The sequence below is a fragment of the Chinchilla lanigera genome, unplaced genomic scaffold, assembly GCF_000276665.1.
Source record: "Chinchilla lanigera isolate Chin_1 unplaced genomic scaffold, ChiLan1.0 scaffold00137, whole genome shotgun sequence".
In the NCBI taxonomy this organism is placed as follows: domain Eukaryota; kingdom Metazoa; phylum Chordata; class Mammalia; order Rodentia; family Chinchillidae; genus Chinchilla; species Chinchilla lanigera.
The window spans coordinates 3,327,645-3,350,808 of NW_004955538.1; the positions used below are offsets into that span (position 1 = coordinate 3,327,645).

General features: G+C 56.1%; 2 protein-coding genes and 1 long non-coding RNA gene across 7 annotated transcripts in view; 2 read left to right on the forward strand and 1 right to left on the reverse strand.

Moving 5' to 3' along the window:
* Positions 1-12,890, forward strand: part of LOC102030237 (chromosome unknown open reading frame, human C14orf79) — a 15,483-nt gene extending 2,593 nt beyond the window's left edge. The window contains exons 1-6 of one of the 5 annotated variants that reach the window (XM_013507885.1): positions 4,355-6,841; positions 7,974-8,119; positions 9,373-9,502; positions 10,965-11,081; positions 11,408-11,457; positions 11,695-12,028. In XM_013507885.1, coding sequence (XP_013363339.1) covers positions 6,425-6,841; positions 7,974-8,119; positions 9,373-9,502; positions 10,965-11,081; positions 11,408-11,457; positions 11,695-11,719 — 885 coding nt within the window. In that variant the 5' untranslated portion in view covers positions 4,355-6,424 and the 3' untranslated portion in view covers positions 11,720-12,028. Of the gene's footprint in view, positions 1-4,354; positions 6,842-7,973; positions 8,120-9,372; positions 9,503-10,964; positions 11,082-11,407; positions 11,643-11,694; positions 12,029-12,184 lie in introns of those variants that run through there. The other 4 variants (XM_005410851.2, XM_005410852.2, XM_013507884.1 and 1 more) reach the window with 4 other exon arrangements.
* On the forward strand, positions 1,384-4,329 carry LOC106147281. Its single transcript, XR_001232092.1, has 3 exons — positions 1,384-1,530; positions 2,004-2,161; positions 2,430-4,329. It is a non-coding gene; the product is annotated as an uncharacterized LOC106147281 (long non-coding RNA).
* Positions 12,891-17,471: 4,581 nt separating the features above from the next.
* Cdca4 (cell division cycle associated 4) overlaps positions 17,472-23,164 on the reverse strand; it is an 11,348-nt gene continuing 5,655 nt past the window's right edge. The window contains exon 2 of the mRNA XM_005410853.2: positions 17,472-19,547. Coding sequence (XP_005410910.2) covers positions 18,816-19,541 — 726 coding nt within the window. The 5' untranslated portion in view covers positions 19,542-19,547 and the 3' untranslated portion in view covers positions 17,472-18,815. The remainder of the gene's footprint in view (positions 19,548-23,164) is intronic.

Below are 23,164 nucleotides of genomic sequence, written 5' to 3' on the forward strand. Positions count from 1 at the left end.
TCCGAGGCCCCGCCCCGCCTCGGGCCACAGGCCCTAAGCCACGCCCCAGCCCGGCCACCTGCGGCCGGTCGCGGCCCCGCCCACCAATCACTGGTCCCGCCCTGCAGGCCCCAGGCCCCGCCCCAAGCCCCTGCTCCCAGCCAGCCCGGCGCCCTCTGCCGGCCTTTCTGGGTCGAGGGAGAGGGCTGAAAACCAACCCGAAGACATCCAGATCCTAAGCCCCGCCGCCGTCTTTACCGCCTCTGCAGGGGGCAGTGGGGTGCAGGAGTCCACGGAGGTGACGACCTGTGATCTGGGCTCACCAGGGCAAGATGGAACTGGAGAGGGGTCTGCAGAGGCGAGGACAGGCTAGGTGGTCCAGCGAGGACGGGGCGCCCCGGGCAAAGCTACAGTGGGCTGTGCCGGTGGGGAGTGCTCGACCTCCCGCCAGGATTCATCCTGTCTGGGTTCTCGTCAAGAGCCCGGGGACCTCCGCGGCGTCAGGGATTAGCACCCTATTGGGCCTGCCCTGGAGCTGGGGCTGCTGCAGACCCAGGGGAGCCTGCAGAGTTGAGGTACTGAGGGCTGGGGAGGCCTCCTGCAGGCCCCCTAGGCTGGGACCTTCGGGGTGAGCCGCGCCCAGGCCAAGTGCAGGAAGAACAGAGCGAGTGGAGTGGTGTGGGCACAGAGGGTGCAGTAGGAGCCAGAGCTGAAAGTCAGCTGGCCGAGGTGGGCCCTGCAGAGGGGACTTCGGCAGGATCTGCTGAGGTCAGGCGGAGCAGAGGCAGCTGGGCCCCAGGGGAGGCACTGCCTGACCCAGACGGCAAGCCGGAGAAGAAGCAGAAGGATCCTGGACACTCCGGAAGCTGAGGGAGGACGGGGTTGGCAGCCTCACTAGGATCACCTGGGTGCCATGCAGAGGGGGGTGCATTAGGGAGGGACAAGGAGGGCAGGGCTCCAGGGTCTGGCACCTGGCATGCAAACCTGGGGGCAGGGACCCAGGGTGTGGAGTGGAGCCCTACAGCCAGGAGACAGCTGGAACAGAACCCAAAGGGGACAGCTACCACAGAGGACCTAACCCTAACGCTGGCAATGTGCTGCTCAGGCCAGGCCGAGGGACACACGCATGCCTTTCCTGGGGTGCAACACTGGGTAGCGGGCAGCCTGGGAGTAGTAGGGGCACAGCAGAGGCTGGGCTGCAGCAGGAGAAGCCCACAACACACACAGTCGCAGACACAGGTCACCCTGGCGTCCCAGGCCACAGTGTGCACACACACTCACTCTCAGGCCCGTGTGCGGAGATGGGCCCCAGGGTGCAGGCACATGCACTCACACACAGGTGCACACGCTCCAGACATGCAGGTGAGCCAGCCGGTCAATGACTCATGCCTGGCTGTTCCCGTTTGCTGGGCTGCAGCCGACAGGCAGCCTGCCAGCAGCAGGTCAGACACACTGGAGTAGCTGCCAGGAAGGGCCTGGCAGCCTCCTGCTGCGGCGTGATGGGAACAGCTTTCCTTCAGATGCGGAAACAGGGTCTCATCCCTCTCCCTGGTGAGTGGCCCGGGTGTAAGGAGAGAGCGCCCTCGGGGCTGGGGGTGCGGGCACCTGTGCCCCAGTGTGTGCCCACCCCCTGGGTCTGTTGGAATCTCAGCCAGCCCCTCCACTGTGCTTGTTTTTTGTTTTTTGTTTTTTTGTTTGTTTGTTTGTTTTTTTCTCTGGTACCGGGAACCGAACTCACGACCTTGCGCTTGCCAGGCAGGCGCTTTTGCCGCTGAGCTAAATCCCCAGCCCCCCCTCCACTGTGCTTGTTTTTTGTTTTTTGTTTTTTTGTTTGTTTGTTTGTTTTTTTCTCTGGTACCGGGAACCGAACTCACGACCTTGCGCTTGCCAGGCAGGCGCTTTTGCCGCTGAGCTAAATCCCCAGCCCCCCCTCCACTGTGCTTGTTGCGACCTGGGGGTACAGGCCTGGGAGCAAGTCTTGTGGAACCTTAGGGCACAGACCCAGATCCCTGTTCCTCCTGTAGTAGGTGGACGGTCTTAGTGAGGTCACCTGGCTCCTGCTGGAATGAAGTGGCTCTGTCAGCTCTGAGGGAAGGAGAGGACGGGCCCTAGTGAGGGGCAGGGAGTGCATCCTGGGGCTCCCCCCCTCTGCTCCTTTCCAGGCTGCCTTTGTGAAAACCAAGTAAGAAAGGACTCACTGTGACGGGCCCTCTGGGTGCCATGCTGTGGAGGCGGCCACAGCTTGCAAGGGGCCCCCTGCTCCCTGGGCTTTGATGAAGGGGGAGGCTGCTAGCTGGCCTGCTGAAGCTCTGTCACCTGCAGACCCCAGACTCAGGGTGGGAGTGGGCAGGGTCCCTGTGCTCCAGGGGTGGGGCCACTGGGTGGTGGTCAGCAAGCCAAGGACTCTAACACAGCTTTGCCTGCCACTGCCCTTCTGGGAACCCCCTCAGGTTTCAGGCCAAGTGAGAGTACCCCGAGGAAGAGACCTTTGGGGGACTGCCCAGAGAGCTTTCCACCACAGCACCCACCTGCCCTCCCCCCGGACTCCTGGGCTCTACCTCACACAAGGCTCTGGTGGATGAATCGACAGAGGACAGGTTGCAGGCATGTGGGAGCTGCCTTCATGCCCCAGACCACAGCCAGAACCCCTCCCCACTGCCAGGTCCCAGGTCAGATTGCCACAAGCCGGAGCAGGGGGGGATGCCACACCCTACGGCTAGTCCTCCCTGCTGCGGAAGCCTGACCATCTTTGTCTCCTGCCGCAGAGCCCAGTGCTGCCAGGCTCCTGTCATCATGGCTCGGCTCCAGCCTCGTCCCACACCCCCCCAGGGACAAAGCTTGAGCTGTGGATGGCCAATGCTGGGGCTCAGGGATCAGTGTCGCCCACCCCTGCATCAAGGGAAAAATACACCCAACTCAGTGTTACCCCAGGGGATAAAAGGCCCTTCCTCCACTCGGTGCCACCCCAGGGGTGCTCTCAGCTCTGTGCCCACACCCTTCGTCAGACGGGGTACAGGCATGGGCAGGGCCTGGTGAGGCACCCAGCCTGCCCGCCCCACCCCCCCGCCTGCTCTCCCGTGCGCTCCTCTGGGCATCAATGATTGATGCCTGCTTGTGGTACTGCAGCAGCACAGCAAAAACAGCTCTGCCTCGTCCCTGCCCTGCCTTGCCCTGCCATGGTCCACTAGAGGGCATGGGGGCATCTCCCTCCTTTACCTGGGGACAACGGGAGGGTACGGGCCTGCTGGTCTAGGATCTCAGGACAACTTCCCCTCCCTCCCTGTGTACAGTGGCCCTGCCTCAGCCGCCTGTCCCCGAGCCAGGGCTGAGTGGCTCCTAGGTCCCCTCCTCTGCACCCTACAGCCCAGCACATGGCTGGGCTCCAGTAGCTGGGCAGTGGGGGTCATGTTGGGGGCTGCATTGTTCCTTTTGCCCCTGTGTCTAGGCCACCCTTCTGGCAATGGGCTTAGCTGGCTCTGGAGCTAACCCTGCTGCCCAGACATCACAGGCTGACAGAGGCCACAGACTGGGGTCCCAGGATCCTGGAGAAGCAGGACACCTGGGGACTGCAGGAGAATGAGGATGACCTCAAGCTCCTGCAGAACAGCACCTTCCCTGGGCCCCAAACTGCACTTTCTCCTGAGGCTGGGACGGTAAAGTCCCAGAGAGGAAGCTGCCTGCCCTTCCAGGGCTGGGGCTCTGGTGGACACTGATTTGGAAGGGCAGCCTGGGACGGTCACCTGGGCTCCTCCTCCTGACACACTGCATATAGCCCCTCCAGGGGCTCTGAGGGTCATGGCCTGTGTCCTCCACACCCCAGCTTTGATGGGAACCAACTTCCTCTGGCCCACTCTCCCCAAGCAGATGGCACCAAATAGGCTTGAACAGCTGGTCGCTCTGCAGCCAGGCCCCTCAGGGAGCCCCTGGTGGCCATCCCTGGGCTTGCACCCGGTGTGGCTGCACCATGATGAAGCAGGACAAGTCCCCTGGATGCCGTCCCAAGGACAGAAGCCACCTACCACACCCTTCTACAGCCAGGGCTGGCTACTGAGGAGAGGGTCCCCTCTGCCTTTCCTCAAGGCAGCCTTTCCTAGTGGGCTTACCAGGGACCCCCCAGGCACGTTAGCTGCCTGGGTTAGAACAACCCACTCTGGATGTTGGAGGCCTCAAGGGAGCCCTGTCTCCTTGTCTTCCTTGCTTCTGAGTATCAGCACTGCTGGGCTCCTGGCCCTGTGTCTCCAACCTCTGCTTGAATTTTACATCTATGACCCTGACCTCCCGTTTCCTTCTTTTCTTTTTGAGACAGGGTCTTGCTATGTGTGTAGGCTGGCCTTGAACTTACTACATAGAGCAGACTGGCCTCGAACTCACGGCAATCCTCCTGCCTCAGGGTTCCAAGTGCTGGAATTCAGGCGTGTCCCACCACGCCCAGCCTGTTTCCTTCTTACAAAGACCATGGTTTATCCGGGCTCAAGCATATAACCCACCACTGTCTTCTGCTTTCGAGATCCTTTCCCCTGTGTGTGAGGTCTGATTGAGGGTAAGGACTCCATGCATGGCTTCTGGGGATGAGGACACAGACATCTTGGGACCATCGCTCAGTGGCCATGCCAGGGAATGCAGGTCAGCCCAGCCAGGGCCCATGGACCAAGATCTGGATCCACTGCTGCTGCTTGGCTGCTGGGTCCCTTCCTCCTACATCATCCTGAGGGGCACAGTGGGCTCCTCACTCTCCACTCAGAAACTGAGGCCTAAAAAGGGCTGGGGAGTGGGGCTGGGGAGTCGCTGGCAGCCAGGAAAGCTGTTCCAGCCCCACTCCCTACCTCCCCTGCGGGCCAGGGCTCAGTCCCCCTGCCCCATGCACGAGAGGACGCTTCACTCCCTGGGGCTCAAGGATGGCTAGGACAGTGGGCAAGGGGAGCTGGGGCACTGGGGATGGACAGACAGCAGGACCTGCTGGCTGATGCTGTCCCTGGTCATGATGAGGTAAGCTGAAGCTCACCGCAAAGCCAGACAGCTGCAGGGCCACTGCTGGTGCCAGGGTGGCAGAGCCAAGACCTATTCCTGAGCAGTCTGGTGGCAGGGCCCCCTGGGTGCTGCCAGGCCAGTCTGTCCCTCAGGAAGTGGGGGTGGGGCGGCTGCAGTCCTAGATGCAGAGAATGATCTCATCTTGTCACTTTAAAATCAAAATTTTCAGTACCTTCCCAGCGGATGGGCAGGGACTGAATAACTCATACAAGGACAGCGCTCAAGGAGGCCGGAGGGCCGGAGGCCTGGGAGCCCGGCTGTGGACTGGGCGTGGACGAGGGCTTGGAGGGGGCCTGGCACTCCCTTCCCAAGAAGGCAGGGCGTGGCTGCAGTGGAGCTGTCAGCTCAGGCAGGAGTGTGGGCCGGTGGGGAGTGAGCCTTAGGCGGGGCATCCCTTGGCAGAGGGGCAGGGCTAGCCCATCAGGGCCCTTCCCCTGGGGCTGGTGGCACAGGAGGGGGAGTCTTGGTGGCCCAGACTGGCCCTGTTCTGCCTTGGGCTGGCTGGTGAGAAGGCCCCGAATTGTGTGGGACCGAGAAGGACAGGGTGGCCCCCGATCCTGCTCTGCGGGCTGTGGCAAGTTAGGGCGACTGGGGACCGGCTCGTCAGAGCGCCGGGCTTGGACCCTGGTCCTCGGGGAGCCCCGTCCCGTGGGGAGACCTCCCGCAGCAGCACAGAACCACGCAGGGCAGGCCCGGGCGGGGTGGGGGCGGCGATGGCTCTGCTCCGGGGCCGCTGTGCTCTCGGGTCAGGCAGAGGGCCAGGCGGGCGGCAGCGAGACCCCACCACCCCGCGGGAGTGGTGCGGGGCATCCCCCGCGGAGGGGGCGAGGGCGGGCCGGTCCTGGCCACGCCCGGGCGGCGCGTTGACGTCAAGGCGGAGGGCGCCGGAAGCAGGCCGGTGGGCGCCGTTGCCGGGCAACGCGTGGCGCGGGCCTTGGAGGACGGTGGGTTGCAGGTTGCTGCTGGCAGCCAGGTTCGCAGGCTCAACGCTCAGCGAAGGTGGGTGAGGGCCTGAGCCCGGCCTCGGATCCCGTGCCCGGCGGAGACCCCGGCACGCGCCGCCCTCGCGCCCTCCGGCAGAGCCGCGCTCGCTTCCTGCGGGCTCGCTCGGGCGCGCACCCCTCCCGCGATCAGCGGGGCCTCCCAGACCCGCGCGGGTCCGCCACTCGCCACACTTGTCCGGCCCCAGGACGCGATCCTGCACCGACCCGTCCCCCGCACGTGCAGGCGCCGGGCAGTGGCGCGGCGCGCGTCCCCGGCGCGCTGGAGCTGTGGGCTCCGCGGCCACACGTGGACTCCCCGTAGGAAGCGAGACGCCCCAGCCGGTCCAGCGCGGCGGAGGGGCGGACAGCTCGGCTCAGCGGCTGCATGTCCTCTGAGCTGCCTCCCATCGGTCTGCTGGCCTGGCTGGACGAAGATGCAAGGCCAGGAGGAGCTGACGAGAGAGTCCGTGCATGATGCGGGGGAACCAGGCGAGGTTTCCCTCCATCAGGTAGCTGGGGGACAGAGTGGTGACAGTTTGGAACGTGTAGGGACCTGCTGCAACAATCGTCTGCTGGATGGGAAAGCCAGCAGCTGCGGGGGAGAGGGCCTCCCTTCCGGTACCGCCGGGGGTGCAGACCCAGGAGAGCTGAGTGGCGCCTGGGGGGAGTTCGAAGGCTTTCAGGAATCTTCAGTCAAGTTTGAGCAGTTTTCACAGAGGCAGAAACTGCTGCAGAGACCTGCAGAACCTCAGCGGTGGAGAGCCCCTCCTGCCCCAAGGGAGCATGGTTCCCAACAGCCACACCAGGCTGCACTCTGGGTGACAGGAACTGCCGTTGACCCGTCTCCAGAGGTATTTCTGCAGTGCTTGTCACCCTGTTCAGTGGGCAGTATATTGCACACCAGAAGGCCCACAGATCTCCTGCAGGTTTTAGTGCACTGGCCAGGGTGGGGGGCCTGCTGAGCCTTTGAGTGTCCTCTTCTCTCCTGGCCTTTATCACTTGCAAAGTGGTTGGCCATCCTGTCCTCTTGATATTGCAGAAACAGATTAGACCAAGGTCAGGTGGAACCACCAAGGCTGGTCTGTTTTCCCTGACCACTGCTCCCCAGGCCTACCCTCTCCCCTCAGCAGCAGCTACACTGCTGTGGCCCCATTTAGGTTCTTGGGGAAGGAGCTCTGTGCCCCAGTTCTGAAGCTGCAGCTATGGGAAGTCCCAGCTCCTAAAAGCATGTAATCCCAATCCAGTTTCAGAGTGATGAGCTGGGGAATGTCTGGCCCCTCACCCCGCTCCCTCCTCAGAGCTCACTGCCAGCCTTTGCAGCACCTCTGACCCTCTTTGCTAGTGGGCTCTTTCTCCTACCACTGCTCCTCGGACTATCTTTCTCCTGACATTTCTCCTCTTTCTCTGCTGTCTCTTCCAAAACTGGTTCACCTCAAACACCACAGAATGGAGATAAGTAAAATCACTGAGGAAGAAAACTGTAGATGGATCCTGGACCTCTGACAGGTTCACTTTTAGTGCAGTCAGCTCTGCTGTCATGCTTGCTAGAAACTAGGATTTTCTTCCAATGTGATTGATATACTAGGGACCATTTGAACATAATGGAAGTTTTGCAGGACACATTAGGCAAATGTAGAAACTTCACCTGGCTGAGCAGTGTGGAATACACACACAGTCCCTGCATACTGCAGACATCTCTCCTGTCCGGCTTACTGGGAACTTTGGGTAACGTGAGGGGGCACCTTCTCCCTGTGCTGCTGATGGAGCTGGAGTTGTGTCCTCACCCATGTCCTGTAGGTCCTGGGGTTCTCACTGCGTGATTGTGCACAGTGCAGAAATCTCAGGAATGACTGTCAAGGGATGGCAGCACTGATCATCCAGTTAAGTGCAGTCAAGTGCTGATTTCACTTGTACCAAGTCAGCTGGCATAAGGTGGCCTAATGTGTGCATGTCCCCTAACTTTGAAATGTTCTTTCTTTCTAGCCTGTTGTCAGCTATAAGAACATTTTCAGGTTTGCTTTTCAAGAGGTTACAGTCGAGCAGACCACTGAAGACGTTTCCACCTTAGACCATTTCTTAGAAGCAAACAAGGAAGAAAACCCTGGCCTCTCATCTGTGCACAGACTGTGGTAATGAACTTAGGTCGGAACTAAGCAAGCCCCTCAGCAGCTCTGCCTTCGTACTGTTTGCTAAAGTAGCTGTGGGAGGCTCTGTGCTTACTGCTTAGATAGGCTGTCACTCCAGAAGCCGCCTGTGGGTGTCCATGGGAACCACAGCCCACAAGGATGCTCCAGAGGTGCCACCCCCAAGCACCAGAACAAACCGACCAAGGCACCAGGCCTCTGGTGTCTCTGCACAGGCAGGAGGGACAGACTGGGCTGGGCATGGGCAGAGGGGCCGCTGGAGCAGCCACCCAGCCACAGGGTCAGCCTGTGTTGTTTCTGGTGCTGCCCACAGGGCTGAGGCTCCTGTGGGCAATCAGTCACAGCTGTATGAACCCTCTGAGGACTTGGAGTTGACAGGAACTGTGCTCAAGGAGTGAGACCTGGGCTGGGCGGAGCTGCTGGAGATGCTCGCCTAAGACCTCCAGGAGGGGAGGAGGTGGGATCGCAGAGGTGGGGAGAGCTGGGTTGGCCTGCGGTGTCCCTGTCTTCTTGGGCACAGGGTTCATCAGAACCCTGCAGACAGGCCATTCTGCCACAAGGGGCTGGGGACATGGCTGGAGCCTTCTGTGGTGCTCCTGCAAAGCCTGGCCCCTGGGAGAGCGGGCCTCCAGGGCAGCCTAGCAGGCCAGGGACTGGTATAGCTAGAGGACCAGTGGTACTTTGGGCAAGAGTAGAACCTGCTTTCATGGTCTGAGACACCAGGGTGTTTTGAAAGCAACTAGGTGCTTAGCACACCCTGTCTAGTGCTGCAGTTCTTGGGCACTGTTTCCCCTTCCCCATGAGGGTGGGAACAACTGGGGCAGACCCCCCTCACCCTGTACTCAGCAGTATCATGGGCCATGACATACATCCCCCACTCATTTCTTCATTCTGCACATTCCTTGTTCTGCTCTATGCACATCTACTTTGTGCCAGCACAGCGGTAGGCATGTAGGTAACAACCCAGCATAGCCTCTGGCCTCAGGTGTCTGCTCCTGGAAGGAGCCCTCAGAGTGTGTGCGGGGGCCTGTGGGGGCCGCTCTGTGGACAGACAGGCGGGGGTGGTGCAGACATCATGGGTGTTTGGGTGGGCGTGGAAACTCACAAGGGAACGCCACAGCCCAGTGCTGCTGGGTGCTGCCCCGAGAGCCTCGAGGCTGGGTGCCCTCTGCCCACAGCTGGGCTTTGGATCTGCTTGGAAGGCTGTCACTCTCCTAATGGATGTGATGGTTTTCTAGTTCTGAATCAAGGAAGCTCTGGAGAAACCTTCAGAACACCGACGCCATGTCCATGTCACAGTGCCTCTGGAGCGAGTCTCGCTGCCAGGAAAACCTCTTTCTCGTTCTCGGCGTGGATGCTGCTCAGAAGGTAAGTTGGCTGGGGTTTGGGACTCTGTGGCAGCCTCAGGTGGCTGTGACATACTCTAAGGGCCACCCACCTAGGACAGGATGGGTGCTAAAAATGGTTGGTCTGCAGCAGGGGCATCTGCCTTCCCAGTCCTCAAGGCCACTGACTTAGAATGGTTGTGGCAGGGCAGGGCTGGGGACAGCTAGATGGAGCATGGTGTGAGGGCCGGGTGGCCCCTGTCACGGGCAGCATGGTGTCCTCAGACGCCTGTGCACACCTGCAGGAGGGTGAGGAGCTGATTGTAGACTGTGCGCATGTGCACTCAGAGTGGGTGGCCAATGCCCTGAAGTGTGCGAGCCCACAGGCCCAGTCAGTGCCTCCTGAATACTCCCCCGAGGAACTGAGGCAGGAGGACACTGCCAGGGGTTGTCTGTACCTCCAGGGCTGCGGACAGGAAGCAGGGAATGAGGGCAGGCTCTGGTGTGGGCCCAGGGAGCATAAGGAGTCAAGGAATGGGATTATCCAGGTGAAGGCGCCCTCAGCAGTGGGTAAGGGCCGCCTGCACCCCTGAGTGCAGTAAGCATCACCCACCACTGGCAGGGTTGGGCCCAGCATGTGAGCCATAATCATGTCCTGGCCCCAAGATGAATCCCAGATGCAGGGGCAGAGCCCTGGCTCAGGTCAGCCACGGTGCAGGGAGTTACCAGAGAAAGTGTACACTACAGGGAGGGCCTCTCAGCTGCCACACGGGAGGCAGAGACCTTTTCTGTTCGTCAGTGCTATGGACATTTTAAATGTAGGAGCTCAAAAGGGGCTGCCCAGGCAGGTGGTGGCCCTTGTGAAGGCCTCTACGCCACAGGTTGGTCGGGAGGTGAGTGAGGGGTGGGGAGGAGTGGAGAGGAGCCTGACCCCCTCTTGCTGCACTCAAAGCCAGGAGGCCTAGAACCAGGAGCAGTCAGGGTATGTGGGGCTGTCCTGGTCTGTGACTCAGTGTTGTGGTGCTGAGCAGCGAGTTTGGGGAAACCCGGAGGTGCAGGCGTGTGCTCGGTGCTTAGTCCTGGAGGCTGGAGACCAGAGCACAGTGCGGCAAGGGCATCTCGGCAGGCGGAGGGGGCGTACTACCCCGGGGCCTCTCTTCCTGTCTGTGCAAATGCCCCCACGGAGGCTCTGCCCTTCAGGCCTTCTCTGGTGCTGATCCCCTCCCCGAGCCCACTCCAGGGGCCATGGACACAGAGCTTGGGGGCTGCATTCCTAACACGCGAACTTCTGGGGACATGTGGGTAGGTGGAGCAGTGCACAGGCCTGGAAACCAGGTGACGAGCAGCAGGTGGCACAGCTGAGCAGGGTGCCCTGTGGCCGACCTGTGAGAGGACTGAGTGTCCAGAACTCAGTGCCGTTGTAGAATGCATGCGACAGATGTGTTCAGGTGCTCAGGAAGGAAAATGATGACCACACTGGCTGTGACAGAGCTTTGTTTCCCCAGATCCCTTCCGGAAGCCAGGGTCACATTCTGCAGGGTCTCAGCCTCAAAGAGCCTGAAGAACTGCTGGCAGTCAGCAGCTTCCGTCTGCACCACTGCAAAGCCCTGATCCAGACTAAGGTGAGGACCACCAGAGAGGCCTGGGAAAGGTGGTGGGGTCCACAGACACATAGCCCTTCCTGCCTGTGTGTTGAGTCGCACTTCCTGCATGTAGGTCCTGTGGACTGAGGGAAAATGAGCTTTGCTGCTGCGTAGGGCAATGTTATAGTCCCACAGGCGCCACAGACCCAAGTGTCATCTACGAAAATTGTGGACGGGGGCTAAGGGGGGCTCCCCTGCATCATTGCCAAGCCTTGCACCTGGCCCTGCACCTGGGTGGCTCGCAGATGCCTCTACGGGATCTGGTGAGCTCTAATCTCAGGGTCTGAGATCTGTGTCTGTGGCAGCCACCTGGTACCATCACAGTGGAGACCACAGCAGGAAGAGGGACAGGCAGGTAAGGGCTCTGCTACCCAGAGGGAGGAGCAGCCCCCCTGCGAGGCCTCCTGGTACCCACCTCAGGACAGATTCAGAACAGAGGATGGCCCCTGGAGGCCATGGTAAGGGCCAGGTTGTGAGTCACAAGAATGGTGCTGCCCTACTGTTGTGAGCTTTACTCTCTTTTTTTTTTTTTTTTTTTTTTGTGGTTTTTCTCCGGTACCGGGAACCGAACTCACGACCTTGCGCTTGCCAGGCAGGCGCTTTTGCCGCTGAGCTAAATCCCCAGCCCCTGTGAGCTTTACTCTCAATGACTGGCACAGGGCTGCCAGGTGATGCTGCTGGGGGCTGCCCAAGAGGGTCCTTCTCCTGAGTTCACACTGGGCCACTGGCAGGGGCCTCAGGAGACTGCCCCTCTGCTCTTGGGCAGAAGCCTCTAGAGATGGGGCTTCGGCTGTTGTCTCTGGGCCACGAGATGTCACTCACAGAAGCTGACACTGGGGGAGGAGTGGCCAGCAGCAGCCGTGTGTGTGAACACTTGTGCAGTCCCAGGCAAGCAGGGAGGGTGGGGCCAGACCCAGCACAAGCGCCCAGAATCCACCTAAGAAACAGACCCACCCGTCTCGGGAACTGCAGCTGGATGCATAGAACTGTAAGAAGCTGGCCTGGTCACTTGGGAAGTCAGGTGGCAGTACCCCACACCTCTAGTCACACACATGTGTACCTGACCTTTGCCCTCCTCACAGCCCTCAGGGACACCAGCCAGCAGACAGGGGAGCCTGATTACCTACAGCCTCTTCCTGAAGACACCCCTCCATGGAAACGGGCGGTACATCACCATCCCACAGAAAAAGAAGATCTTTGCTCCATGGAACCTAAAAATGGCATTCTTCAGTAATAATGTTTGCTAAAAACAGGAGTACTTTGTACCTTTCTGAGGCGTTTCCCATTTTCTTACTGATCCCCTTTGGGACCAGAAACTGGGAACTCCTTTGTGTCCCAAGATCTGTAACACCGTCCAGAGCCCCTGACCAGCGTCAGGTCCTGTCAGGATGCACAGAGGAAGCGTCCTGTGGCAGGGCTAGCCCGCAGGTGGAGGGGCGGAGTGCTAGAGTGCAGGAGCTGAGTGTCTGGTGGTGACCCCAGACAGCTCTCTTGGATCTGAGTTCAGAAGAAAGGGGAAGACACTGAATGTCACTGTGGAGACAGCGGCTGACCACACTCAGGAACCCCTGGGGCACTGTTGCTGGAAGCGCCTACACCTGTACCCCAGCCCTGCCCAGCTGCCTGGGAAACAGACCTTTCCCCTGGAAGAGGAGTAGGTGGGAGGCCTCAGTCAGAGGCTTCTCTAGTCATCTGCTGAGGCAGCTCTTTCCCTCTGAGGGCAGAGCCAAGCATCCAGCACTTACTTTTTGTAAACTTTTATTAAATAAAAAGGCCTGGGTAAGCCTGTGTTCTTGTTGACTCATTAGTTCTGCAGGGACTGGTACTGAAATCTTGTCCCCATGCAGGCCTGAATTTGAGGGCTGGCAAAGAGAAGTCACACTGGAGAGGTCAGAGGTTCTAGTTGGGACCCCACTGTTTGTCCCTGCCCAGGCAATCCCAGGTACCAGCTTCCCCAGAAGAGGCCAGCTTCCCAGTCAAATGACCCAGATAAGGCACAGCTCGGTCAGGCACTGATGGTAGGCACTGTTTCTGTTCTGAAGGGAGAAGGGAGTGGCTGTCACACCCCTCTGGGCCTTGGCCACCCACCCGACAGCTCTACCTGGGAGGTTGTGTGTGCACGCCAGATGTTTATGAAAGCTGACTTAATTTTTCTTTGTTCAACTAGAAGATAGTGTAGACCAGCACAGAAAAGGAATAGTGGCACGTGCCCTATAATCCCAGCACTCTGGGAGGCTAAGGCAGGAGGGTGACAAGTTTGAGCCCAGCCTGGGAAACATTGCAAATCCTGTCTCAAAAAAGGGTTGGAGATGTCGTTCCGTGCAAAGGCCCTGGGTTGGACCTCTAAGACCACCACAGAAAAGGGAGGAAGAGGGAGGGCTGGGGGAGAGGCACAGCTGTGCACAGCCAAGAGGTGAGACTAGGGGGAATGTGAGTCACAGGGTGTCTGGTAAGTGGTCAGCATCAGAGCACATAGGAGCGCAACTCAACAGCAAGGAAATAACCCAGTCAAAAAACAGATGAAGGGCCTGAGTAGTTACTTCACAAAAAACACGCAAATGCTCATGAAAAAGATGTTCCACATCTCAGATCATCAGGGAAAGGCAATTAAAAGCAGCACAGTGAGCTATCACCACACCTGTTAGGATGGCTGACATCAAAAAAATGAAGGATAACGTGAGCTGGGAGGGTCTGAACCAGGAGCCAGGCTGCACAGCTGTCAGGGCAACAGTGTGGCGGCCCCCTAACTGCACCTGCCGTGTGACCCCACAGTCCCATCCCGTGTGTTTGTCAGTGTTCACAGCAGTGCCACTCACAACAGCATGGAACCTACTGCACGCCCAAACAGACCAAGCAAGGAGTGAGGTGCAAGCACACAGCACAATGAGACCAAGCCTGTCACGGTGTGGGCGGAGCGGGAGGACACAGGCCAAGTGAAGCAAGCCTGGCGCAGACACACAGAATGAGTTCATTTATACAGAGAACCTTGAAAGATGGGGCTCAGGCACGGAGAGGGGTTCCCTGGGGATGAAGAATTAGTTCAAGAGTACACACACAGCCAGGCGTGGTGGCACATGCCTGTAATCCCAGCACTCGGGAGGCTGAGGCAGGAGGATCATTTTGAGTTCGAGACCAGCCCGGGCTACAAGGTTAGCTCAAGGCCAGCCTGAACTGCATAGCGAGACCCTGTCTCAAAAAAAAAAAGAGTACACACACAGCCTCAGATGAGAGGGGCAAGTTTAAGAGATCTACAGAACTGCGAGGTATTGCGAATAGTTAGTACCCTGAACTCCTGAAAATCGTTTAGATTGTAAGTGTTCTCACTACAAAAAGATCATTGTAAAGCGTCCGTAAACAGCTCAATTTAACCATCCCCAAAATGTAGAGATATTTGGAAACATCACCTGTACCATGTATATATATATATATATATATATACACACACACACACACACACACACACACACACACACACATATATGTATATATATATATATATTTTTTAGAGGTGGGGGCAGGGGGTCAGCTTAACAAATTCCTTTAACAGACCTAGAATGGGTATGATGATGCACACCTGTAATCCCAGCACTTCAGAGGCCAAGGCAGGAGGATCACCATGAGTTTGAGGCCAGCCTGGGCTACACAGTGAGACCTTGTCTCAAAAAAAACAAATAGAAATAAAGACCTGGAGAGGCTGGGGATTTAGCTCAGGGGTACAGCGCCTGCCTGGCAAGCGCAACATCATGAGTTTGATTCCCAGTACCGGAAAACAAACAAACAAACAATTAAAGAAATGAAGACCTGGAACGAACAGTGAGGTCACACGGGGTGACAGCATAGCACGGATGGCAGGTGACAACGCTGTGCTTGCACCCTTTGTGCTTGCGTGGTCCTGGATAAACTGCCAGCAGGAGAGGCTGACCATCTGGATGTGTGGAGATGCCACTGTCCGCATGGAGAACCTCTGCCCCTCTAGGGAAGAACAGCCATGTGAACACCAGGTGTTACAGGACTCTAAGGATGCATCATTAACACTGTGACCGTCACGCCCACTGCCCGTCCACCGGCCCCAGCTGCACACACACTGTCCCACTCCACGCTGCACAGCTAGTGTCCCTCACCAAGTGTCCTGGGCTTTGGGGCTGGCAGAGGGGTACACCAGTGCCCAGGCCCTATCCTCCAGCCCAAGGGGCAAGAGGCACTACCCTGCCCTCTGTGCACTTGGGGAAACAAAGCTGCTCAGCCCTGTGGACAGGTGGCTTGGGCTGGAGTGCAGGGGGTAGTATATGGAGAGGGGGTGCAGAGCCCACTGGGCAGGGCACAATGGCCACGCCAGGCCGAGGACTGGTGCCTACAGGGAGGCCCAAGCCTCCTGGCAGCCGTGAGGCCTGGCCTGAGGACAGCCGAAGCCCTGGACAATGGCACTGCAAAGGCCACCACTGTGACCCTCACACACCCCCACAGCACAGCTCCCCTCCCTCTGCCTCCAATGAAACCCGCAGCAGGCGCCAAGGACACTGAGAACACCGGCACAGAGCACAATGAGGACCAGGTTGATCCTGTGAGTAATCCTGGCAGGGGTGGCGCGTGCACTGCAGGTGGAAGTAGTACAGACAGAGGTGACAGAGAATGGACTCCCTTGTCCTTGAGGCTGATTCCAGCACCCCAAGAATGCTCGTGGTTCAGGTTCACAGGTCATCAGGCAGGGCCAGCAGAGGGGCCACAGAAAGCATGTCCAGGCAGAGATTGGGGCGCCAGTCACCAGACCACCCAACAACTCCCTCACAAAGCACTTCACATGGCTACAGCCTCATGCTGCCAACACTACCCTGCTTTAACCGCTGCAACCCAGCCTGCCCCTGGGGGCCATGCTCAGGGTTCTGACACTTGCCCAGAATCAAGGGTTAGCTGCGGGGGAAGAACTGAGCAGCAGCATTCACAGGAGAGCACCGTTAGCCCTGAGATGTTTCAGACTCAGAAACAGCGGTTCCCTGGGGAGGCCATCACCTTCTCACTGCAGCAGCACTTAAGTGCTCTGTAACTCTTAGAACTCCTGATGCACTTCCACAGCTACCGAAGCTCTGTGCTAAGACAACAGGCTTGTGGGGGACCTCCTGGGTGTCCTCCCTGGGCACAGGACCCCGCTCAACACTCGTGTCAGGACATTATGCACACCTGTCACATGCTAAGTACCAACTAAGGTAAAATCAAATGCCCTATTTTACAGACAAAATTATGAAACACTTGGGAAATCTGTTTCCACCAAAGTTAGTCTGTACCTACATATTTAAAATACCACAGCCGGGCATAGTGGCACATGCCTGTAATCCCAGCACTTGGGAGGCTAAGGCAGGAGAGTCACCATAAATTCAAGATCAGCCTGAACTACACAGTGAGACCCTATTTAAAAAAAAAAAAAAAAATTTATATGATTAAACTTGCCAAGAAATTTGTGTAAAATTGATGCACAACCACTGTACCTATGGCAGAAATAAACACCTTCTTTGCTAGGCTGGTGGCACGTATCTGTAATCCTAGCACTCAGGCAGCTGAGACAGGAGGATCACTGTGAATTCGAGGCCAGCTCAGGATATATCAGCAAAGCCAAGGTCACCCTACACTACACTGAGACCTTGTCTCAAAAAAACCAAAAAGAAAAAAAGAAGCACCTTCCATCGAATCAGCAAGCAAAAAATAAGCCTAGGAAATAAGGCAGCAGCTGAACGGGCTTCAGCCTTCTTCAACCCCTAATGGCCACATTTCCAAGTGCTGAGAGTTCCTCCGCACACACGGGGACAGAGTTCGGCTCGATGCAGGACACCTGTGCTCCTGCAAAAGACGAGGTGTGTCGGGTGTACTCTGCCTGACAGGTCCCCTCCGGCCTTAGGCGCTAGGAGCTTCACTCTCCAACTCCTTACACTAGTCAAGGCGGCCAAGACACCACAGCTCGTATTGAAACTGAACAAGTGATATATAGAAAAGGCAGAAAGGCCATAAAGAAATAACCGCTTCAGGTTTATCACATAAACACACACCTTTGAACTAGTTTCCACAAGGAACATTTCCAGAGTAGCAGGAGGCTGCTGTGGACCTAGGACTCAGGTGCAGGGCCTGCGCTCACCTGCAGCCTCATGCCGTGAAGGTGCTGAGCCCTGGCAAACCCGCACACTGTCTAACCTTGAGCCGATGATGCCCATGGAACTGGGGAAGTGCTGAGCAAGGTGAAGGAGAGCTTTGCTTTGGAACTCCGTGAGGGCAGGAAAGTAAAAGTGCCATTCACTGCCTATATAATACACCCACCTGAAGACAACTAGGAAAACACGCAAGGATCATGACAGAGTAGATAAATCACAGCATATTTCCATTTTGTTTGTTGGATACTTTTTTAATACAGTGAGGTTTACATCACCAACATTAAAGAATGGTCATATGCACAAAGAAAACAAACGTCTCAGGCTCAAAGGAGGCAAAGTAGAAAAAAGTGTATGACAAACAGGAAACATGAGTGCGTGCAGGTCTAGAGGGTCAGACCTGGGAGACCCTTGGGAGGACCAGAGGGCACGGCCAACCCAGCTCAGCTCGGGCAGCACCTCACTGACCCTCAGGACAGAGCAGCCAGAATTCAGAATCAGACTTCTTTCACCCCTGATTTCAGTGTAACCTTAAAATGTTGTCCCAGAACCAATTTAACAGAGCAGATGTAGGCATTTTCCAACCCAACAGCACATGGTCACATACCCTTTCCATACCCACAGAGCCCTGGCACACAGCATCAGCTGCACCTATTTCAAGGAGCAGGTAGACCCAGTGGAAGGCACACAGGAGCCGGGCATGAGGAGTCCTCCCTGCACGTGACCTAGTGGAAGGCACCCGAGACCGTGATTTCCACACAAATATTTAAGCTTCGATTCCAGAGGATTTACATGTAAACAGGCATAAGTAAAACCCTCCCAGCACTGAAGTCTAGGTAGCTATGGCTCTGAGTAGAGCTAGTGACAAATGTAGCATAGCTGTGCATGGTCCTCATTGTAACTGAGCTTTGCCATGATGTGGCTCCATTGTAACAGCACAGAACTGACCACAGAAGTCGCACACAAAGTTAAAGTAGAAAACCATGATAGGGTGTGTCCCCTTTTAGAAAAAGATCCCCTACTCAAACCCTAAAAAAACAAAACACACCAACTGCAACTGTTCAGGCTATAAAAGTTTCCAAAGTAGCAGCAAAGATGTTTTATAGAAAAAATATACTTTTAAAAAAATAGTGGAAAAAAACTAAAAGGGTAAAGTATAAAAGTTTTAAAAATATATCTTAAGACAAAATAGTGTCCAAAACATATAAAACTTAATTTAAAAAAGTTCACCTATCTAAATTTAAACCAGGTCAGATGCAGCTTGTGCGCCTGCCGTCTTCCACGATGGCAGCGCCCCAGACACCAAGAGGGACAGGCCCAGAGCTGAGAGCTTGGCGTGCTCCCAGGTCCTGGGGCGGCAGACTCTGGCCTGTCCTCCTTCGAAAGGCTTCCGCAACCTTTGCGATGGCCATCCGTCCTAGGACGTTCTCAGAACCCACAACCAGCAGGGCTGGGCAGGCAGGGCCGCTGGGTGCAGGCAGTGAGAGCTTGTACAGGAACGAGTCCCCTGTCCCTGTGGGCCATAAGACACTGAGTTCTCTGGGACTCCAGTCTTGTCCGAGGCCCATCAAGGGGCCTCCTCTCAGGTCTCCACCAGGATCTCCACCACGTGGTCCACCTCAGCCAGGTCGGACTTGCAGGTGGAGCCAGGAGGAGGGGCAGCTGCAGCAAAGCCCTCCAGCCCATCACAGAGGCCTGGCTTGGCACTGGTCATCATTCCTGTCAGCACAGTGTCCAGGTCATAGTAGGAACTGTCCATGTCTGAGAACAGGTCTTCCATGGAGCTGTGGTTTTTATGCTCCAGAGTCTCAAATATCTGATCCAGCGACTTCTGAAAGCTCCCCCTGCTTTCTCGAGGACTGTCCATTTCCCAAGGGTTGCTCTGAGGGCTCCTGGGCACCTCTGCTGCGTCAACTGTGCAAATTTCAGGCAGTGGGCCTTGCAAGGGGCCATCCCCCAGGTCAGGAACAGGGCACCCAGCTTCCGGTCCCCTCACTGTACGACACAGGATCTCTGTGGATACCAGGCGGTCGAGTGGGGCCCGCCCAGTGCTCTGGGGTGCTGCCCCCTGCCCCACACCATCCCGGGTCATCTCCTCCTGAATCTGCCGGACGGTGTTGGCGATGAGGACCGAGCGGCAGAGGTTAGGCTCCACCAGCATGTGGCAGAGCTGGAGCTTGACTAGAGACATGTCCAGGAGCGACTGCCGCTGCAGGCTATAGGAAGGGATGGTGCCAAAGCCGGCCAGGGCACCCTCCCCGTCATCCTCCTGGTCCACACATTTCCTCTTCAGTCCTCGTGCAAACATTGTGCCCTGTGAAAACCAAGGAAGATCCATGTAGCACACTTCCAAAGCCCTCACAGACGGCAACCCAGGACAGTCTCCAACCCTCAAAGAAAGAAGGGGCAATAGTGCTCATGGGGCCAACACTGGTCCAGAGGCAGTCCTGCACCTGTATGTCACAAATGACAAAGCTCTAAGCTACAGCTCAACTTCTTCCATCAACAGATAAATGGATAGAAACAGGAGAAAGCTACCCTGAAAATCCTACCCCAAGAATCTCAGCTTTGGGTCTATGGGAGAGGATGGACCTGATAATGAGGCATCAAACACACCACTGCAGAGGGGCCAGTGCTAGGGTCTGCAGGACCACCCCCCAGCCAGCAGCAAAGCTATCCCTACATTTGGTCCTGCCCCCCTAGATGCTTACTAACAAAATCCTGTTGCTTATGGCACACCAAAAAGCTGCATCCCAGAAAGGTGCCTGGAGCAAAATGCAGCTGCGCTCCCACACCAGTAGCGTTGGGCCACCAGGTGAGTCCAATGCTCACAATGGTCCCCTGCACTCCCCAGGGACCCCGTATGGCATCCCCCAGGCCCAACGCAGCAGCCAAAAGCCCCAAGCTGTGCTGGGGCACAGCCTGGGCCTCAGAGCTGCAAAGTTGACTAGGACCAGGGCCAGGCAGCTTCTGACACCCAGCACGAACTCCAGCAAGGACTGCCTTCTAGAACACAAAGCTAAGCTAGGGTGCCTTAACATCCTCTCTTCTCGTGTTAGTAATGTAGCCAAACACTGTAATTTCAAATGAGTCATTCGAAACCGAGTGAACAAATTAATGCATTAAACATTTTAAACGTGCAAACTTCAGGCTTCTTTTTAGAAAGCTCCATCCAAAGGCTCCCTGTGCCAGGTACTTCTGGGTTGCTGGTGCATGGGGCATGTATTGTCCCTGCCCAAGAGGCAGGATGGAGCACAGGACAGTCTGCTGTATGAGAACTGGTCACCAACTCATGTCCCCAGGACCTCCCCGGTGGGCTTGCCCACACAACGCTGGGACAGGAAACCAAGGCCTGCCTTTCTTCTGAATTTCCCTTCAACGTCATAGATCTCACCTCCTGCGCACACAACCCTCTTACCTTTTATTTAGTGACTTCTTGGGCATTTATCCCAAAGAAATGAATGCCAAGGTTCACGTGAAAACAAGTATAAGAATGTTCAACATACTCCATGTGCAACAGCCCCAAACTGTAAACAATTCTTTCCAGCTGGGAAGGAAATGTCAGTCTCCAGAGCCACATGCCATGTAATGCCATTCACGGGACAGTTGTGGGATGGCAAGGTGAGGGTGAGGGGCAGGCCATAAAAGGCACCCTGCAGTAAGAAACTCTGAGCCTGGACAAAGGTGCCAGACCTCATATAATCCTACACTGAGCTCCTGTACCAATTGTGTGTCTGCAGACACCAGACTGCCACACCGCAGGTGGATGGCACCCAAGGCCTCTGACATTGCTCAGCCATCTGAATGTGGGGCTGTATTTCAAAATAAAACTTAAAAGACAGATTCAATGACCAGTTTATTTCCTCTACAAGTCTAATTCCCCAGAATGGTAAGTGTGCATTACTGTCCACAGAGCCACACACCAGCTGAAATATCACCTAATTTGAAATAGAAGGAGTTGATCAAAAAAGTACATAAAAGGTATTTCAATCACTTCTGGCAATACAGTACTCAAGTTCTTTGTCTTAGTGCAAATTTAACTTCTACAGAGGTTTAAAAATATGTGTAGTGGGGCATGGTGGCACACGCCTGTAATCCCAGCACTTGGGAGGATCGCTGTGAGTTGGAGACCAGCCTGGGCTACAATGTGAGGTCCAGGCCAGCATGAACTGCATAACGAGACCCTGTCTCCGAAAGACAAAAATAAAAAAATAAAAAATATGTTTAAAAGTCACTGGTGAAAATTTCTAAGTTTACTGAGAATTAATATAAGATTATGTCCAACTATAGAAAGAGACCCTAGTTGAAGAAAGAATTAAGCCCCAAAAGTTCCTCTGTGGCAAGTTCTTCTACCTCTTTGGCTATCTCTCTTCAACCATATCCAAAATTTCAACTACGCAAGATTTAATGCAGCATTCACACCAAATTCACTCAGATGATATAAATTAAGCCCTAGATTACAGCCAGAACTCCTGGCTGCCCTCCCTGACTCTGGAAATCTGGTGATGACCCGTCACTGAGTGGGTTGGTCCATGGGAGATCAGCATGGTTGAACAGGGACGGTCACTAAATGTACAATAGGATGAGCCAGATACTAGCACCTCACATTTGAGAAAGCTCAAGAAATTACACTGAGCACTAATGCCCTTGGTGCCCCTGGGTCCCCTTCCCAGAAGGATCCTTAGAAATCTCTGGTCCTGAGTCCCTGCGGGGGGTGGGCATAAAAGACCCTAGCATGCTGTCAGCCATGGGCCTTTAGCAGCCTGGTCTGGGGATTTGAAGAGGCTACAGAAGTGCTCAGCCACAGCTGGCTTGCCCTGCAGGCAGCACTGGGATTTCATCACCAGAGACAAGTCCAGAAGCACCTCATCAGGGTCTGCCCTACAGCTTGAACGTAAACATGGACAGGGAAATGGAACTGTGACCCAGGACAGGTAGGGAACTGGAACGCACTTAGGCTGGCCCAGCCTGACCTGGACAAGCTGCCTGGGGATATCCATATGCTTGGCTTAAGGGTACCAAACTCTTTTAGTTCTGAGGTGACAAAACAACCTATGCCTTTGTGGCTGCAGAGTCTGGCTTACTGTTAAAGGGCTTTTTTCTACCCACAGCCAGGTCTTTCCCATCATGTGAAGTGCCTAAAACCCACCAACTGGTGTCCATGGGACAGCCAAGGCCAGCAGTCAATGTATGATCCTGTGCAGGCCTCCTCTAGACCAAACACTGGCTGGAGGAGGGGTCAGGTGGACAGAGAGGCTGACATGGCAAGGGACAGCACAGGCCTGCGGTGAGCAAGGTGGTTTGACAGTGACTGCACACAATAGGCATTCCAGGATAAAGGCACTCGAATCTAATGGCCAGCTGTTCATTTGCATGTCTCTGCGGCCAGCTGAAAATGCAAGGCCCCAGAGTCTGACCAAAAGGTCTGGGGCTGGTAGGGACAGTTTTGTCTCTGACCTGACCTGCCACCATCATCGCTGTCCTGATGGCCACTGCCAGGGCCCACTCTCCTGGGCGCTGGGATTTTAAGGTGAATCAACATTAACCACTTCTGCTTCTATCACACAGTGCAATTTACTCTCAAACACTCATGCTAGAGCAGGATCAAGCCCCTGCGCCTCTAGGCTCAGGATGGTCCTGTGGGAATCCACCGTTCCACCTTCCTCTGCTGAAGATCGTCCAAGTGCCTTACTAAAAGGTTGATTCCAGCTACCTCTGATCCTCTGAAGGATCACCTGCCAGTAGCAACTTAAAGAATAACTTCTGGCCCCTTTCCAGGAAGCATAAAGAAAGGTCAGTCGACTCTACTTGAATTTCACTCTAACTATAAACACCATGACTGTAAGGGTCGAGAATCTCGCCGCGTGAAGGAAGACTCCAAGAGACGCTCTCTCATGCAATAAGCAAGGGGAGTTTATTTACCAGGCATGC